This window comes from Pelodiscus sinensis, chromosome 1 (assembly GCF_049634645.1).
Source record: "Pelodiscus sinensis isolate JC-2024 chromosome 1, ASM4963464v1, whole genome shotgun sequence".
NCBI lineage: Eukaryota > Metazoa > Chordata > Testudines > Trionychidae > Pelodiscus > Pelodiscus sinensis.
Window position 1 is genome coordinate 13,993,609 of NC_134711.1, and position 19,732 is coordinate 14,013,340.

General features: G+C 42.6%; 1 protein-coding gene across 3 annotated transcripts in view; it reads right to left on the bottom strand.

The window, feature by feature from the left end:
• BEND7 (BEN domain containing 7) overlaps positions 1-19,732 on the bottom strand; it is a 72,124-nt gene that overhangs the window by 48,249 nt on the left and 4,143 nt on the right. For all 3 annotated transcript variants that reach the window (XR_012903142.1, XM_014570483.3, XM_006117112.4), the window contains exons 2-3: positions 18,064-18,147; positions 9,937-10,236 (exon numbers count right to left, since the gene is read on the bottom strand). Coding sequence is in view for 2 of the 3 variants with exons in the window: in XM_014570483.3 (XP_014425969.2) it covers positions 9,937-10,236; positions 18,064-18,147 (384 nt within the window). In the remaining variant the exon portion in view is untranslated. The remainder of the gene's footprint in view (positions 1-9,936; positions 10,237-18,063; positions 18,148-19,732) is intronic.

Below are 19,732 nucleotides of genomic sequence, written 5' to 3' on the forward strand. Positions count from 1 at the left end.
AATAGGTGATGAGCTTTCGTGGGCCAGACCCACTTCCTCAGATCAAATAGATCCACTATTTGATCTGAGGAAGTGGGTCTGGCCCACGAAAGCTCATCACCTATTAAACCATCTTGTTAGTCTTTAAAGTGCTACACATTCCTGTTTATCCTGTTATGCTTATATACTTGGGGAGGGACATGATGTTATTAGGGTTGGTGAGCACTGCACAAAAGTGTGAACACAATGCACTCTCACAGCAGGGCTCTCTATTGCCAGGCTTGTTCATCTCAGATAACAAGAGCTCCACATCTCATTATAAACATGCTCACTTTATCACGCACAAAAAAACCAAAAAACCATCTCCTAGAACAGCCCCACAAAGAATGGGTAGCCACCTGTGTAATAAAGGTGTATATTAAGCATTAAATAAGAGCCTAACAATTCTAAAATTGCTTGAATGCTATACATGTTGCTTTAGAACATGAATAATTGAAAATGAAAATCAGATCCTATGGTTACAGAAATTGCAGATGGGAAAAAACCATCAGCAAGAAAACCTACATAATCTGCTCCATCCTTCTGCCAATAGAGGTTTATTTCCTACAGTATGTTTTCTAATGCTGTGTCCCTGAAGACAGTGTTCCCACAAGTCTGCTGGGGAGATTATTCAACAATCCAATAGACTGGTTTGGGCCACAATTTCTTACTGATGTTTCAGCTTAATTTTTCTGTTCTTAATTTCATTCATTTACTTCTAGTTCTAGCTCCTTGTAAAAACCTTAGCTCTGCCTCAGTCTCCAGACCATTTTCATCTTCACATACTTTCAGGTCTTGAAATGGATGGATGTATCTTTTGCTGAAGAATCTAAAGTTTTTGTTATAAAAATTAAGCTTCTAGCATTTAAAGCTGCAAATAAAACTTATAAAATACAAACAGAATGTCAACAGCAGCAAAGATATCAGTCCGAACTTGTAAACATAAAGAAACTGACCTCATTTCAATAATCATTAACACTGAAGACTAACGATGATTATTTAAAATGGTATTTTTCTGTTTAGCAAAGCACAAGAGGTATGATAATATTATGAAGATCTGAACAACCTAATACAAGTCATCTCATTTGTGTGTCACAGGAGTGTGATAGGGATGTTAAATTGTGTTTAATCAACTAGTCAATAAGTGGGGGAAACTGTGGCTCTGCCTTTTAAATGTATTAAGAAGTGGCTGGCTCTTAATGTATTTAAAAGGTTGAAGCACAGCGGGGAGGGAGGGGGAATGAGCTGTCCAGACTCGCTCTTGGTCTCCCCCCCCCGCCACTCAACCCCCACTTCTGCTTTTTAAGCTTCAGGGGGTAGCTGAGTTAAGGATAAACTTAAAAAAACAACAAATAGTCTGGTTGCACTTTATAGACTAACAAAACATGTAGATGGTGGTATGAGCAGGGCTCACTGGGCCGCAGCGATCCCTGCTAGCCAGCCGTGCTGTCCGGCGTTCCATGCATGCGCAGATTGTTCTGCGCATGCGCAGATCACCCAAACCCGGCTCTTCCAGGATGTAATCTACTCGCCACGGGCGAATAGATTACATAGATTGTTGAGCCCTGGGTATGAGCTTTCATGAGCACAGCCCACTTCTTCAGATGACCGGAGTTTTGAATTTAGAATGTGCAGACCCAAAATAAATAGGGGAGAAGGGAAAAATGGAAGGGGGTGGGAAACAAGAAGCAGAGGGTATGAAAATATCAAAGGGAAAACCAAATAGGCAGAACAGGTCATCTATAAGCACCTAAAGATTGGATAATTAAAAGAAGCAGAGAAGGATCATAGGATAGCAATTGGAGAGGAAGGGTACTAACACAAGAATCCACACAGACAAAGAGCTGTTGGCACCTTCATTGAATGTTAGGTTGATAATGTCCCAGCCATCCATTATCTCGATTGAGGAGGCCATCAGTGTGAGAACTGAATTTGTGGATGAATTGTAATTCCAATGCCTCTCTGTGTATTTGGCTTGTGACAAGACAGACACTAGGAGATGTTTTGAAGAGTGATTAGGTAGACTGAAGTGTTCCCCAACAGGTTTCTGTATGTTCCCTTTACATATATCTGATTTGTGTCCATTGACTGCTGGCTCTTAATACATTTAAGAAGCAGAGGTGTGGTGCCTAGGACTAGAGGCGAGTCAGGATTTAGCTTACGCCCAGTCCCCCACTACACCTCTGCCTCCACTGCCCACTGTAGAAACAGTGCTGGGGAAAACCAGCTTTGAAACAAGTTCCCCCAGCACCGGTTCTTGTCCCCCCCCCCTTTGCCGACTAGTCGACTTATGTTTATTGCATAATCAACTAGTCACTTACACTAGGAAATCCCTAGTGTGCGAACCTTGGGTAAGTACCACTGTTTATTTTTTTCTCCAATCTGACTAGGGGTATGTCTACACTACCACCCTAGTTCGAACGAGGGTGGTTAATGTAGGCAACCGGAGTTGCAAATGAAGCCCGGGATTTGAATTTCCCGGGCTTCATTTGCATATTGCAGGGCGCCGCCATTTTTAAATGTCCGCTAGTTCGGACTCCGTGCCCGCGGCTACACGCGGCACGAACTAGGTAGTTCGGATTAGGCTTCCTATTCCGAACTACCATTACTCCTCGTGGAATGAGGTATACCGGTAGTTCGGAATAGGAAGCCTAATCCGAACTACCTAGTTCGTGCCACGTGTAGCCGCGGGCACGGAGTCCGAACTAGCGGACATTTAAAAATGGCGGCGCCCGGCAATATGCAAATGAAGCCCAGGAAATTCAAATCCCGGGCTTCATTTGCAACTCCGGTTGCCTACACTAACCACCCTAGTTCAAACTAGGGTGGTACTGTAGACATGCCCTAGTAGATTTATCATATACCCTTTAGTTATCATTTAGCCGAAGTCTAAGGATATATCTATACTAGATACCTGACAATGGCACAGCTGTCTCGAAGCAGCTGAGATGCTGTAAGATCTCGTGTGTCGCTGTTCTGTGCTAACTGGAAAGACTTATTTTATTGACATAATTAAACCACTCCCAATGAGTAGCAGTAGCTATGCTGGCAAGATATACTCTCCTGCCCACACAGCGCTGTCCACACTAGCACTCATGTTACTGTTATTTGTGTTGCTCAGGGGAATTTTTTAACACCTTCGAGCAACATAAGTTTTGCTGAGTGGTAGTGCAGACAATTAATCAGTTAATCTTCTCTCAGAAGTCCCTCCAGGCTCAAATACTATTGGTGTCTTCCTCTGAACTCCCTCCTGTTTGTTAACAACTTTCTAGTTTCAGCTTGACCTTCTGGATCAGAACCTCAAGCCAGTGTAAACTGGTAAAGCTCCACTGGCTTCCATGGAGCCAAGCCAGTTTATTGTGAAGAGCATCCTCATTTCTCCCAATCCCTAGAAAATCATTTCTGATGTGGCCCACTGTTTCACCTCTCTCCTCCTTCAAGTCTCTCCTAAGCATGCCTTCTTCCAAAAGTGCTATAAACTCTAGGCCTTCCCATAGAAAAGTACAGGCAGTCCCCGAGTTACGCGGATCTGACTTATGTCGGATCCGCAGTTACGAACGGGGCTTTTCTCGCCCCGGAGGACGGGAGCGACGGGATGCCCAGATGCGCCGCGGTCTGCCGCCCCCATCCTCCGGGGCGAGAAAAGCTGCTCCCGGTCTCCCTGGTCTGCAGAGGGACGGGGAGCAAAGCTGCGGAGCACGCCCGCAGGGGGACAGCCCAAGCGCGCCTGGGCTGTCCCGCTGCGGGCGTGCTCCAAGGCTTTGCTCCCCGTCTCACTGCAAACCAGGGATTAGACTTGGGCTGCAGACTTGGGCTGTCCCCCTGCGGGCGTGCTCCGCGGCTTTGCTCCCCGTCTCCCTGGTCTGCAGGGAGACGGGGAGCAAAGCCTTGGAGCACGCCAGCAGTGGGACAGCCGCGGCGCGCCTGGACTGTCCCGCTGCCCGCGTGCTCTGCGGCTTTGCTCCGCGTCTCCCAGGTCAGCAGACCAGGGAGACGGAGCAAAGCCGTGGAGGACTTGGGCGGTCCCGCCACCCCCGTCTCCCTGGTCTGCTGGGGAGGGGTGCAGCCAGTGCCCCCCCCCAGCAGACCAGGCTTTTCTTGCCTGCCCCTGGGATAGAGCAGCTGGGGGCTGCCGGGTTGGTCCCGCAGCGCTGCTCCGGACCAACCCGGCAGCACCCCAGCTGCTCTGCCCCAGGCATCCTGATTCAGCCGCTGCTGGTCAGTTTCAGCAGCGGCTGAATCAGGACGCCTGGGGCAGAGCAGCTGGGGTGCTGCTGGGTTGCTCCAGTAGCGCCGAGGAGCCGCGCTACTGGAGCAACCCAGCAGCACCCCAGCTGCTCTGCCCCAGGCGTCCCCAAGTCAGCCGCTGCTGAAACTGACCAGCGGCTGACTACAGGAAGCCCGAGGCAGAGTTGCTCTGCCCCAGGCTTCCTGGAATCAGCCGCTGATCAGTTTCAGCAGCAGCTGACTTGGGGACACCTGGGTTTCTTAAGTTGAATCTGTATGTAAGTCAGAACTGGAGTCCAGATTCAGCCGCGGTTGAAACTGATCAGTTTCAGCAGCGGCTGACGCCAGTTCCGACTTACATACAGATTCAACTTAAGAACAAACCTACAGTCCCTATCTTGCACGTAACCCGGGGACTGCCTGTACTGGCAAAACTAAACAACAATCTCCCATAAAAAAAATCAAAATAAAGACTGGAAATCAAAGATTACTGAAGAATTGTATTTTCCAGTCTCACACTACTTTGTGTGACACCCCCAAAGAGCAGACTGAAGGAAAAATAAATAGTGATAATTCTCCCAAGAGCCTCCCACTGGTGGTACCAATGTGTGAGGTCACTCACAGTAGACTGGACAGCCTTTCACAATATGATCCTTCCTTTATTTATTTATATATTTTGATTGCCATCAGCAAAGTAATTAAGAATATTACCATTTAAATTTCTCCCCCAGGGAATCTACTATTAATATCATATTGAAATAATGGGAGCATTTCATGTCTGAGACCTATTGTTTCAGGCTTTCTGTTTATTTAGCAAACACAACTGCACCAGTTACACTTGAGTCATGTTTTATGTCTTTGTTTGCAATCCTAAAGATAGCAATTAGGTTTTGGTTAAATGTAAAAAGCAATTTTGAAGACTAGGAAGAAAGTCCCAATTTAAATTAAAAAAAAAAAGAAACAATCAAGAAGGGAATTACAGACTTAGCACAAGCCCACCAAGTTTGACCCCTTGCCTAGTCTACACTACACCATTTAGTCAATGTAAATTGCCTTGTGTCTTCCTTGTTGTAGAAGCATCCTCATTTAAACATAGCTCCCACTGATTTAAGTGCCTTTCTACACCAATTCAGTAACACCACTTCCTCAATGGCATAATGTCAAATTCGATGTAATTAGGTCAATGCAGTGTTGGACTGCATTGCATATGTCAACTGCTACTGGCTTTCAGGAACTGTCTTATAATGCCCCACATTGGCAAAACAATTGACACAAGAGCTCTTAGTCTGGATGCATACCAGTGACACAAGGAGCCAACTAATAACTGCAGTGGCTGTATGCCAACATAAGTTAGGTTGACATAATTTTATAGTATAGATTTAGCTTTAAGGTATTTTGAGGAGAGGAATGGGACTTCATCTTCCCAATTGCTCATAAAGTGCTTAGGCCACGGTTAGAGCTACAAAAACAACACATAAGGAAGATTTTTATTTTTAGTGTTATGGCAAATCACTCAGGGTACATCTACACTTAAATTGTTACAGTGCCACTGCCTCTGTATATCTTCCGGGCTTATTTACATTTGACATGTTACAGCTGCACATCTGAACTGATGCAGCTGAGTGTCAATGTAGACGCTACCTATGACAAAAGGAGGTATTCTCCCATCAACATAGGTAAACCACTTGCCTAAGAAGCACTAGCTAGGTCATCTTAACCTCACTCCCCTCCGTAGACCATGCTTATGTAGCTATGTCTCTCAAGCATGTGGATTTTTCACACTCCCTGAGAGACAGAGCTATGCCTATATAAGTTCCCAGTGTAAACCAGCCCTCTAAGTCCCTGAAGAAACATCCACCAAAACCTTTCACTGGTACTTTAACTTAGATATCAGTAATAAATTAGGTTCAAGGCAGCTTCCAAATGTGTAAGTGCTTGGTATAAAAATTCAGCAGCAACATCACAGCTACCTGCCACCTCCAGCAAGAAAACAGCTGTAATGGGTGTCCACAAAAAGTGAGTTATAATACCAGCAATTAAAACAACAAAAATAAAAGAAACCTCAGTCACCCTCTCTCTGGGCTTCTCCAAGGCATCCTGTCTACTCTAATTCTTTGAACAACAATCTCCTTGGACTGCCCCAGTCTTATTTTCTCGCTTGTACAGCATCAAGCATATTGCAGGGGCGTAGCAAACAAATAACATTTGAAAGAGTAGATATTTCTGATTTACGTATTAGTCTTGAGAATGTAGAAACTTTGACTAAGCAAATACTGCCAGTAAATACCTGTTCCTCTTTCCTGTTACAAATATAATACATTCCTAATGAAGGCACAGAAGCCCCTGACTAAAAACCAAAGGGTCTATTTTCCCATTGAGGCATGTGGGATTTACATTATAATTCCCATTAGTATTGATAGAAATTACCCATGTAAATCTCTGATATGTATTGTAAATGGGAAAAGAGATCACCAGTATTTCAAATCAAAGCAGATTTCTGCCAGCTTCATACATATTCATGAAGAGTTTTTATTTTTCTTCCATCATCTCTCTTCTAATCAGTTACAACAGTGGAGTAAGAAACATCTTGTAGAATGGTCCCAGTCATTGTTCCAAACACTAGCGTTTTCATTTTTAGAGAACAAAAGCAACTTTTTACACTTGCTATAAATCAATTTTTAATTTTAAAAAGAGAGCAGACTTTTTATTTTTATGGAGGAGTCTTTATAGAGCCATCTCCCACCATTCTGGAGGCAAGCCAGCATGTGAATTTGATACTGGCTTGTATGATGGAGGTGACACAAATACATCACCTGATGACTCTCTCTCTCTGCATAATCAGCAAGTATTTTGGGATGGTTCTCCCTAAAAATGGATCTGATGACAGTAAATCATGTTGGTGTAATAACATTACTACACTAACAAATTTATTCTTGAAAAGCACTTGAGTACAATTTATCAAAAACAATTTGTGTGTAACCAAAAAGCAATTAAGATGGTATATTGCTTCCAGATCCTCCAACGAAACAGAGAAATTTACAAAAAAAAAATCTCAGAAAGTAATTTTGGCCCAGATTATATAAAAACTTTACTTACATGCATGAGCATTTGCAGGACTGGTATGTTAAGCCAGATCTTTGCGGCCAGACAGACTTCCACTAAAAGCAATGGGGCACTAAATGAGCACAGGAATTCGCCCATCCTGGTCAGGATTAGCACCTTAAGGCCTGATCGAAGCAAAGCTCCCACTGGCTTCAGTGTTGCAGGATCTGGTCCTTGCTTTGTAATCATGACCTTGTTATTTCTTTGCTTTAGTTTCAATAATCATTGTACCCTTTCATCTTCTTCTTTCGCTCTTGTCTGTGCTGTCTTCTACACTTGGAACTCCCACCCTATCCCCTTGCACAGGGCACTCATCCTCCAAATCTCTCCTTAAAAACAAAATCCTGCAAGGCCCACAAACCCTAAGTTGCTATACCTCAAAAATGTACTGCCACACCAACACAAAGATATCCACAAAACCTCAGTTATTATAACACCATTCTTTAGATCTCCCAGTACGTGAGTCCAATAATTGTCTATACAGGGATATAGTCAATCCAAGAAAACTGATGCCTAAGCTTCTGAATGCAGGTCTAGTACAGCACAGGGAGGGAATAACAACAATAATAATTTCTGCATCTGCTACAATGGTGAATATATGTGTGTCCTTATATAAAGACACACAAGAGATACCATTCTATGGCAATTATTAATATCTGTGGGGACAACTGCAATTTAGTTGACACTGGTTTTGGATAGAAGCTCACAATTTTCAGAATTTTAAATTAAAAATTTGTAATTCAGGTTGAGTATCAGGGAAATTTCTCTGACAGAAAGATCTAGCAGATGATGGAAGAATCTTCCAAGGAAGTAAAGCAGGCCTGAGCAAAATAAGGCCTGCAGGCTGGATTCAGCCAATCAAGACACCAGATCCGGCCTGCGGACATAGCGGGGAGCCCCAGGCAGAATCCCTGCTTGCCTTGCCCTACCTGCACACCACTCAGAAATGTGGCTGTGGGGTGGTGTCACTTCAAAAACTGAGCCCGGAGGGGAGGGGGAAAAGCTTTAGGAAACTGGCCAATGGGAGCTGCCAGTTTCAATAAGAAGCAGCCACAAAGCACAAGGAACTCATAGCTGTTCACAGAGCAGCCTGTGCAGGGACAGGGCAGGCAGAGAGGCTAATTCAGGAATGGCTGGTAAGTCTCCTGGCCAGAGCCTGCCTCCCCCAATCCTCTGCCCCGGACTCCTGCCCCCCACTCCACATGCCCAAATCCTCTGCCCCCCGCCTGCACCCATACCCCCTCCCAGATCCAGCACTCCAATCCCCTGCCCCAGATCGCAGTCACCTCTTGCTCTAGTTCACAACCTAACCCCCTGCACTCCCTCCTGTACCCCAATTCCCTGCCCTAGTTCACAATCCAACCCCCTGCGCTTTAGTTCAGTGTCTTAGGTCACAACTGCCTCCTTCACCCAAACTCTCTCTAACCTCCATCCAAGACCCTGTACCTCCTCCATTAATATCATGGAAGAGTGCGGCCCTTAACCACTGTCCAAATTCTTGGAGTGGCCCCCTGTCAAAAATTATTGCCCACATCTGGAGTAGAGAAAGCTCATTTGTGACATTTAAAGCTCTAGGAAAAAATATATTTAAAAACACTGGAACATCCACTTCAGAAACAATCCTATATTGGAAGTCTGATAGACAACATGCTCCAGATTAAAGCACAATTTAACCCTAATGATCCCATAAGAACAAAAGCCTACATGTGCATGTGCTCTATGTTGAAAAAAAACTGATAGTTTAGATCATGGCTACAATGGAATTTCATGTCTGAAGGTAAAAAGTGATTTAAACCTGATTCTGCCACCTTTACTCACAATGAGTTGAATTTTGTTCCAGTCCTCTGATCTCCCTGTGCTAGACTTCATTGTAGGGACATTAAGTTGCATTTGATCAGCTAATCGAGTAGTCAATGGAATTTCCATCGACTACTTGATTAGTTGATAAGGAGGGAGCTAACCCCACTGCGCCTCTAAATGTATTAAGAGCTTAGAGGTTCTTAATACATTTAAAAGGCAGAGCTGCAGCAGGGGGTACCAGGTGCGAGCTGGGAATCAGCTGGCCTGGCTCGCACCTGCTCCCCACACTATGCCTCTGTCACCCCTGCCTGCCTGCGGAGTCAGTGCTGGGAGGAACCAGCTGTTAAGGCAGCTTCCCCCCCAGCACTGGCTCCTGCTCCCCCGGTGCTTTGCTGCTTCTCTTTGATGGCATATACTTATTGGGTAGTCGACTAGTCGCTTACATCCTTACTTCATTGTGTTACTCAACGGGAATATGAGTGACAAAATCTGCCTTGTAAAGAGCTATGAATTCAGTAACAATGGTTTTAATAAATACATGAATAAAGTCTATAGAATAAAATATTAATATTATACCCAACCACTAAGAATCCGCTTTAAAAACTAAGACCTCTGGGATCAGCATGCACCATGCCCCTATCCACAGTTTTTCAAAGTGATAACTGAATTTCATTTTGCTAATGATGAAGTATCATTTATCAGTCATTTATTTATACCATATTTATCTGAACACAGGTAGATATTTAGTATAGTAAAAATGGTATTTGGAATATCTAATCTAATTCATACCATTAGATCCTGCAGCTCTTGTTTGATTTTGGAAGGTTTTAGACCGAGTCCCATATTGCCCTGAAAAATGGCTAGCTTGAGGTGATACTTCATTCCATGCACCACTCTGAGAAGGATGGAGGCTCGCCTGGGAGTCTGCTAGGGCGGTCAGGCGTTGGGCCCATGCTGTATCTAAATCCTGGGGTTCTTCCTTCAGTTTTTCTCCTTCTTTGCCAACTCGCTGATAGATTCTTCCAGTGCTGTCATTCAGTAATCTTCTCATCCCTGTAATTTGTTTTTTAATTTCCCGGCTTTCATCTCCTAATGAAAACAGAGCTACAGTTATCACTGTAAATTAGCAAAAATGGTAATTGATAGAGATTAGTGATTTTAAAGACTGTCTAGGTGCTGGACTACAAAACAACAAATAAATAAAAATTAAACACACAATCAAGTGGTAGTTGCCATGTATTGTGCCACGCTTTAATACAGCACTGGCTGGGATATCTATGGTTAAAAAACTCCTCTGATTTTGGCTTTCCTAATACTGTTTTTAAAGCTCTTATGTATACTAATTTTGTTGTTTTTTGTTTGGTTTGCTGAAGGAAACAACAATGGGTACAACTGTTTCAAATACACTATCCTTTTATGAATCTACTACTATTCAGACATTGACATCAATGGGAGTTTCATCTGAGTAAAGGATGTAGGATCAAACTGTAAAGAAAGGAGCCAGTTACCTAGGAGGGACAGTTCCATTCCCCACTGAAATCAACAAAATAGCTCCCATTAACTTTAAGTCCTTTGGTCCACAGAATTTCATAATAATGAGACAGTAATTTTAAAACAGTTAATATCTGAATAACCTGATATAGGCAAATTTCTGGATGCCTTAAAATACAGGTCATATGAGGAAAAAAAGAAAATTAGTACAGGAAAAATGTAAGTTTCAAATAAATTCAGCACATTTAAATAATAATTACATACTTTAATGCTCTCAGCAACATTTAAGTATTAATTTTATGTATGAAACTACCGATTGCACAATGAATATATATGTTTTGTGCAGATAGTAGCTATAAAAGTAGGCATTACATTTCATTAGTAAGAAGGAAATATTCATAACTACTTCTGAAATAAGAAGCGTCTATTTTTTACTGGTAAAAGAAAAAAAAATCAAGCATCGTATGCAAGAGAAATGAAGAAGATCAAGAAACTGATCTAACCAATCCTCCTCTCAGAATACATTTAAGACAATGCCACTTGGAATTATATGTTCATCTATACGAAAAAGATTTAGGAAAGAAATATAAAATGTCTCCAATTCAGCAAAGTACTTAAGCACATGCGTAACTTCAGAAACATAATATCCAGTCATATCAAATTGAATGAAACTATTCATGAAAATTAGGCTGTTGTGATGCCTAAAGTGACTTGACAACAGTTAGGCAGGAGGGAACACAGCATTTCATGTTGACCAACATGGTCTCATTGTTCCCTTGTACTCTGTTCCCTCAAATCAGTATGTTTGTATCCTTATAATTAGATTGTAAGGTCTGTGGGGCAAAGACTGTCTTTTTGTTGTGCCTGTACAATGCCTAGTGCAATAGGATCCTGGTCCATGACTGGGGCTCCTCAGTGATACAATACAAACAATAATAATAATTGCAATGAGCTTTGGTTCTTTGCTGAATTGGAGCCTATTTTATAACTAATACACAATATGGGTCTGTAATTGTGCATCCTGCAATCCCAGCGTGTCCATGGGGCCTGCTATGTTGAAAGAGAGCTTTGGTCTTGAGTGGCGAAATAAACATGGGAGGACAGCTGCAAAATCTGTCTCTACCGAATCAGTGCATCTCCCATCTGACTGGCTTCAACATTGCCAAGGCTGGTTCTGCCCTATTGTAGAACAGTGAGGAAAAGTGGAAAAATCTGACCCTATTTTAATATATCACAAACATTTTTTCAAAGAAATGCTCATAACCAAGGTGTATTACAAAACATACTTTTTATTATTTCTTGTTCAACTGCATCCCTTTTATGCCAAAGCATAACTAATTTGTAATTTTCATGTGTCCTAACTACCAGCTAACTTAATAAAGCTCAGATACCACTTTTTTTGAGGAATGGATGAGCTCTCTTTAAAAATCATGTTAAATTGTTTCTTTAATAGTGAGAATTTGTGTACAGAATTCACAATACTGCTTTGAGAATCATCAAAATACTTGAAATTAAAACAAGTGCAAATTGAATTCTCCCACTAACAAACACATGTGTAATTCTACGTGCAAAATATTTAACTGTATTAAGTAATAACAGTGTATTTATAGCAACTTGAATTAATGAAACAGCACTGAAAATGTTGTAATTTAATTCTAAACCTCTACTTCACCGCTATGGTTTTACTATTTTTCTTTATTGTTATACTTTGTATGTAGTATATTGTGATTGCATTTAGACTTGTGTACTTTTCATGTACATTAATGATACAGACTGCCTTTATCATAATGGCATATAGAACAATGCACTTTGCTACCAAGGATTGTGAGAAAACATATATGATTATATTACAGTAGCTGAGAAATGATGTGATCATGAAATTAAAATCTCTATGGAAATATATATACAGACAAAAGAGAGAAGTGTTAGTGTTACACATTCATCCTTTGCTTTGGCATTTCCTTACTCAGTGCACAGATAAAACAAACAACATTAATGTTCTCTTAGCACAAATTTAACGTCCCAGTTTTTATTTTATATAAAAAGGTGGGAAATATTTACCAAATTTAGTCAGTTTTTCCTTTTATTTGATATAGTTTCAAGATTTTGCTGAATTACAAATAAGTGCAACAAAACATTCAAGTTCTTCCATTCAAATCATCACCAGAATGCTGCCTTTCTGTACAAAGGCCAGGAAAATTCAGATGCCATATTTGAAGAATTTACATGGACTAATTCAAAGCGCTTCAGGGGACCAGAGAGTTTAAAGCACACAACTACACACATGGGCATGGGCAGTGCATTCTTTCTTATGTACATTGCTAATGAGCCAGCCAAAACTCACATATTCACGCTATTTGATTTATAAATGTGTGGTCAAAAGAAAGTAAATTTCTCCTAGCATAAACACATGCAATCATCCTCTGCTAGGACTATTTCCATATCCAAACACAACTTTCAACTTCAAATGTTTCTGCAGTAATCCTCTTCACATGTCACCAAATTGTGGCTTTGAAGTGCATGTAATTATGAAGGCCATTCAGTAGAAAAAGGTGGAAACAGGACTGCCAAACTCATGCCCTCTCCTGCTCTGTGCACATTTCCCTAGATCAGCATTTCCCAAACTATGGGAAAAAAATACCAGGCCTCAGCGTGGCTGCCAGGAGGGGAGCGGGGCGGGCTGGGAGGAGGTGTATGTGTGTGTGGGGGGGAAAACGGCCGCTGGAAAGCAGGGTTGGGGGCAACGGGGCTGTCCGGCGGAGATCGGGGGGAGAGGGGAAGGCCGGGTGGGTGGCCGGTGGAAGCAGGGCTGGCCGGGGGAGATCGAGAGGAGGACAGGAGATCCAGCCTCTGGAAGCAGGGCTGGACGGGGGCAGTGGGGCTGGCCAGGGGAGATCTGGAGGAGAAGCAGGGGAGAATCGGCCGGCTGGGAGGGGGTCGGGGGGAGCAGGGCTGGGAGGAGGAGATGGGGGGGGGACTTGCTGGTGGAATCAGGGCTGGCGGGGGGGAAGGGGCTGGACAGGGGAGATCGGGAGGAGGAGGACGTCAGAATCAGCCGCCAGAAGCAGCTGCCGGAAATGGGGCTGGCCGGGGGAGATCGGGAGGAGAAGTGGCCAGCTGGGAGGGCGTGGGGGGGGAGTGGGGTTGGTCGGGGGGATCGTCAGGGGGAGCGGGGCTGGCTGGGGGAGATCAGTAGGGAACCAGCCAGCAGAAGCAGGGCTGGACGGGGGAAATCGGGAGGAGAAGCGGGAGGCGGGGTAGGGGGGCGCGAATCGGTCGGCGGGAAGCGGGGCTGACCGTGGCACATGCAGACCCGGGCACACGAGAGAGTCCGGCCCCAGGGATTCCATTTTGCCCCCTCCCCATACCCTCCATCGAGTAGTTGTGAACTGCCTGGCTGGTAGACACACTCATGCAGCGTTAGCACATCTACCAGCCAGGCAGTTCGCAGCTAAGGACTGATACACCTAATAATAATAAAACATACCTAATTAGAAAATACCAGACATTTTATATGTCCGGTATTTTCTCAATTTGTTTCCCGGACAGAACCCTCAAATACCGGACTATCAGGTACAAAACCAGACACCTGGCAACCCTACCCCTCCTTGCACCCTTCCTCCTAGCCAGATAGCCTATCCCCAATCTGTTCCTACTCCCGCCTCCTGGAGTGCCTATGCGGCACTGGGTCCCCCCAAGCCCTGGCCCAGGCTGGGCAGAGGATGCAGCCGGGTGAAACACTGAAAATTTATTCATTTTTCATATGCGTTTATATTTTTGGGCTGCAAAAAACAGTACTAAGAAAAACCAGGTTTCAAATAAAGTAAAAAGTTTGGGAAACCCTGGTCTAACCAGCTTTCTATCCAACTTACAGACCATTTATCCAATCCATATTCCCTTAACTTGCTGGCAAGAATATTGTGGGTGACCGTATCAAAAGCTTTGTTAAAGCTGGCACTGGGGGCTTTGGGAAGACCATAAACAACGTATTTGAATATTCATAATTTGCTTAATGAATATGCAAATATGCAAATGAATGTTACCAGTCTTCCAAAAGCTCGTGAATAGATTTACTGGTCCCCATGTCAAAAAGTTTGGGAACCCCTGCCCTAGATGAAGGAAGTACTTTGGCTGGGAAAGTAAGGCATGAGGAGGGTGTTTTCTATGAGATCATAGGTTTACCAAAACAACTGGAAAGTTGCCCTATTTTGTAGCTGAGAATAGCCATTTCACTTTATAACTAAATTATTTAAATCTGGCATAGTATCATTTTCTCATTGTACATTTTGTCCCCAATCCTGCAAAGATATGGGCCAAACCCTCAGTCCACATGGAAACTCAGAGAAGTTAACGAAGGTCCACGTGGATGCAGGCATCCATCTCAGCTGAGCAAGTTAAAGGATCTGACCTGAGGGTCAGATCTTCCATCAGTGGGAGTTTTAAAACTGACTTCAATAAGAGCAGGACACAGGTGTCAGCCCTGGACAAGCTTAGCAAAGGAGGAAAACCCCCACCCTTTAATTGTGTGTGCTTGGTATAAGCTTTTGAAAATCTTATAATCAGTCAGATCAAAACCATTTTCCCTGGAGCAGAACTACATGTTACATTGCAACTATTAAACTATAGCTAGATGTTTCAGCTGGAGGGCTGTTCAATATATAGCTAAATAAATAAAGTCACATTATTTTTTTAATGGAAAGTGGGCTTCAAATCCCCATCCCCAATAAGGAATGCTAGTAACCATTAGGAAAGGGGCAGATAGTAAAACAGAAAACATCAAAATGCCTCTATATTAATTCCTGGTACACCTACATTTTGAAAATTATGTATGGTTCTGGTTGCCCTCACTCAAAAAGATACACTAGATTATCAAGAATGGTGAGGAGAAAGTCACTAAGGAAGTATTTGCCCCTTCACATAAGACAAGAGCCCGGGGTCACCCAATGAAATTAATAGACAGCAAGTTTAAAACAAAGACAAGGAAGTACTACCTTACACAACACACAGCCAATCTGAGGAACTCGTTGCCAGATGATATTGTGAAGGCCAAAAGTACAGCTGGCTTGAAAAAAAAGAATTAGATAAATTTATGCAGGATCGGTCCACCAGTGGTTAGCCAAGGTGCTCTGGTGTTCAAAGTGTCCCTAAACATCTGGCTACCAGAAGCTGGCACCAGACAACAAGGAATGAATCACTCATTAAATTGCCCTGTTCTGTTCATTGCCTCTGAAATATCTGGTACTGGTCACTGCTGGAAGTCAGGACCCTAGACTGGATGGATCATTGGTCTGAACCAGTATGGCCATTCTAATCTTATAAATCTAAAAAAGAGAGGCGAAGTCACCTTTGGGCAGATATCAAGCAGAGTAAATCTCAGTCATAAAGGTGAATGTTTTGCATAGTTATAACCGGGGCCATCCATAGGGGAATGCAGGCCCCAGGACAAATCAGCCCTCACTAGCTTGGGAGTCTCACTCTGCAGTAGATCCCTGGGCACACAGGGCCAGTAGCCAGGAACTCGGGCACTTGGTGCTGGCAGTTCGAAGCATGGGGTTGCTGCAGTCTGTAGCAATACCCGCATCACTAGTTCCCATGTCCATATCTTCTAAGACTAACAGTGGCCCCCCTCCAAAGTGTAGGGACTGGAGCAGTCACCCCAATTCTCTGTAATTAAGAGATGGCTTTGGTTATGACAATCTGAAAAACAGCTATATAAAATAAACCCTTTTGCAAGCTAAACTATAGTAGCTGCTGCCTCAGAAAAATCATACCTGGATATAATTCAATTCAATCTAACAAGTAACTTCATAGTCTTACGTAAAGTCAACTTTTTCTGTATGAATAAATTGTGAAGGATATTATTCCTGGAACAGAATATATTCTTGGAATTACTGAGAAACGTATGCATTGTTCCACTGTTCCAAGTACACATAACTCATTTTATCATGACAAAATAAAGTTATTAATCTGCTGACTTTCATTTAACAATGTGAAATGTTGTAAAATGCACAGACATCTGCATTACAGTACATTTCAGTTCCACTTTATATCAGCCATAAACATCTCTGTTTTGGACACCTCTTCAAAACAAATGTACACAGCATACTGTATGTGACATTCGATTTTATGAAACTATAAAAGTTTTTCACTGTTAATTACACAGACAAATGTCTCATCACACATTTGGCTACCAGGATAATAATTAGTTTTCCACATTAACCTTTCAAACATAGAGCATGAATTTCAAGTCAAAAGAACTGTAAAAAGACTCAGATAGGAGATACCTCACAATATACTTCAACATTTTTTTGAAGATAATAAAATACAAAGACTGAAGAAAACAAATTATGTATGCAATCAACTTTTTAAAAGCCATCGTGTCTATATGCAACAGTATTGTCTGCAATATATAGTGTACAATCCTCTCAAGGACTTGCATGCTCATCTCTGAGCTAACATCTTTGCGTTAAAACAGACATGCTGTCAGTATCTGCCAGACAGTAATGGGGCTTTACCGACTCAAACATCTGACCCAGAGCCTGAACCTGACAACCTTTACTCATGTGAATTTAATGGGACTATTCAGGATCAGAGATACTGTATTTGCTTTCAAATCCAACTCTCATGGATATCAACTGAAAGACTCATATTGACTTCACTGGCAGCTGCCCAGGTCTTTAATGAGGTGATGTGTTGAGTATCTTCAAGTCCTGCTGAAGTCCATGGGATAAAGCAGTTGAATTTTTCTGCAAAGGCTCAAAACCTCTCAAGATCAGACTACAGATAAGTCAGGAGTGGAATGTAAAAGGAAGAATACACAGCCACCAAAATGATGAGTAGCTCAGTGATAACCAATTCTATCAAGCTAAGAGTTAAGGCAGCCTATACATTACTTATCTGTTTTCTTTACACATTTTTGACTGTTGATTTAATTCAATTTTGCGATGGCAGGATTAGCAGCCAGGCTACAGAGGTGAAAGGACATTACATTAAGACATTACATTAATTCTCTGTCCTACCTATGGCAGAAGCAATACCAAACAAATAGCACCTTCCTGGAAATTGAATTTCTGTTATTCAGATGTCAAAGATGTAATACCCCCATTACACAAACTATTGCCAGTGAAGCATGCCAGGGAATATGCAATGTAAATGGGGTGAACAGAGAGCTGCAAAACTGCCCAGTCAGCATCTGGCTCTGAGAGTGAGTGATAATTAGCACTCTGTAGATTCTAATAAACATTTATGTCTGAAACTACAACTTTTAGCAATGTTAATAAAGGATATATTGGCAATTTGTAAAAATAAAAAGTCCTGTAAAACCATGTCACATTAAATAATGGTATATACCTCCTATACTTGCACTGCACCTTAATTGCAAATGGCTATGGTGTTGCTCAGAAATTAATCGACACAATGCCATACCTAAAAAAACCGGTTGTGTTTCTTTGGTTTCCCCATTAACATCATTGCTGTAGTCAGAAATCATGTATACCTCGTGATGATAATCTGTAACAAACAAAAAAAAATTTAAAAATAGAGCTCAAGTGACCTGTAAAAAAGACCACTGAATACATTGCTAAAGCTTTACTACAGGGCTATGTCTAGACTGGCATGATTTTCCGCAAATGCTTTTAACGGAAAAGTTTTCCATTAAAAGCATTTGAAGAAAAGAGCGTCTAGATTGGCACGGACGCTTTTCCACAAAAGCACTTTTTGCGGAAAAGCGTCCGTGCCAATCTAGACACGCCTTTGCGCAAAAAAGCCCCGATCGCCATTTTCGCGATGGGGGCTTTTTTGCCCAAAACAAATCTGAGCTGTCTACACTGGCCCTTTTGCGCAAAAGCTTTGCACAAAAGGACTTTTGCCCCAACGGGAGCAGCATAGCATTTCCGCAAGAAGCACTGATTTCAGACAGTAGGAAGTCAGTGTTCTTGAGGAAATTCAAGCGGCCAGTGTAGACAGCTGACAAGTTTTTCCTCAAAAGCAACTGCTTTTGCGGAAAATTTTGCCAGTCTAAACACAGCCCAGGAGTGGGGAATCTCTGGCCCCAGGATTGGATGAGGCCCCCAGCTTGCCTGGATCAGGCCCGAGGCTCAGCACTGGGGAGCTTGCGCTGACGCTCCAACTCCCCTGCCACCCACCTGCAGGGCTGGAGCACACAAAATATACTAGCGTGGGCCTCCCCAGTGTGCAAGGGGAATGTAGGGAGTGTCTTACTCCTTCTCAGTCAGGGGCTTCTCATTTTGGTTCTCACTTGTGTACGGCCCCCCGATTAATTTTTCTGTGGATCAGTAGCCCCTGACCCAAAAAAGGTTCCCAATCCAAAAAAGTTTTCCCACCCTTGCTTTACTACATCATTTATCAATACCTCTGCAGTTTACTCCATGTACATGAACCATAAAAAATGTGCCCTGCATCAGCACTTCCTAAAAACCTTTGTTCACACCAAAGACAACTGAAAAGTTTCTGATTTTAGAGATAAGATATGCCTGCTGTAAATTACCGTGTTCATTTTCACAGTAAATTATTCCACAGATGACTATTATCTTGCTTTACAGATGGAAAGCAAATGTATAATGTAAGTTTACCTCCCTATAGGCTAAGGGAAACTTTCACACCTTATCTCAAAACAAAATTAGTGATATACATTATGGGATACATTTTTAACTTTGTGGCCTGATCCTGAGTCGCTGACATCGTTTGGCCATTGAATTCCTATCTGACTAGATTTGAGAGCTATGTACGGGTACTGACTCATGACAACTGATCTTCACAACCGTCATAAAAACACTCATTTTTTATTGCAAATGAAATACAATTTGGATAAGTAGTCTGAGCTCGGACTACAAGTGTGCATGTAGTAAAAACAAACTACTTTATTTACATGCACACAAAAAGAGAGTAACTTTTACAACAAGGAATACTGGTAGATAACACACCAGGATTCTAACTCTCGCTCTACTACTGACAATGTGACAGTGACCGTGACCGTAACTGTGTGACCTTGAGAAAAATCACTTTGAACTAAAGAATAAGGTAGTAAGAAGCTTTTGGGAGATGTTGCAACTCTCAATTCCTACTGACTTTAATA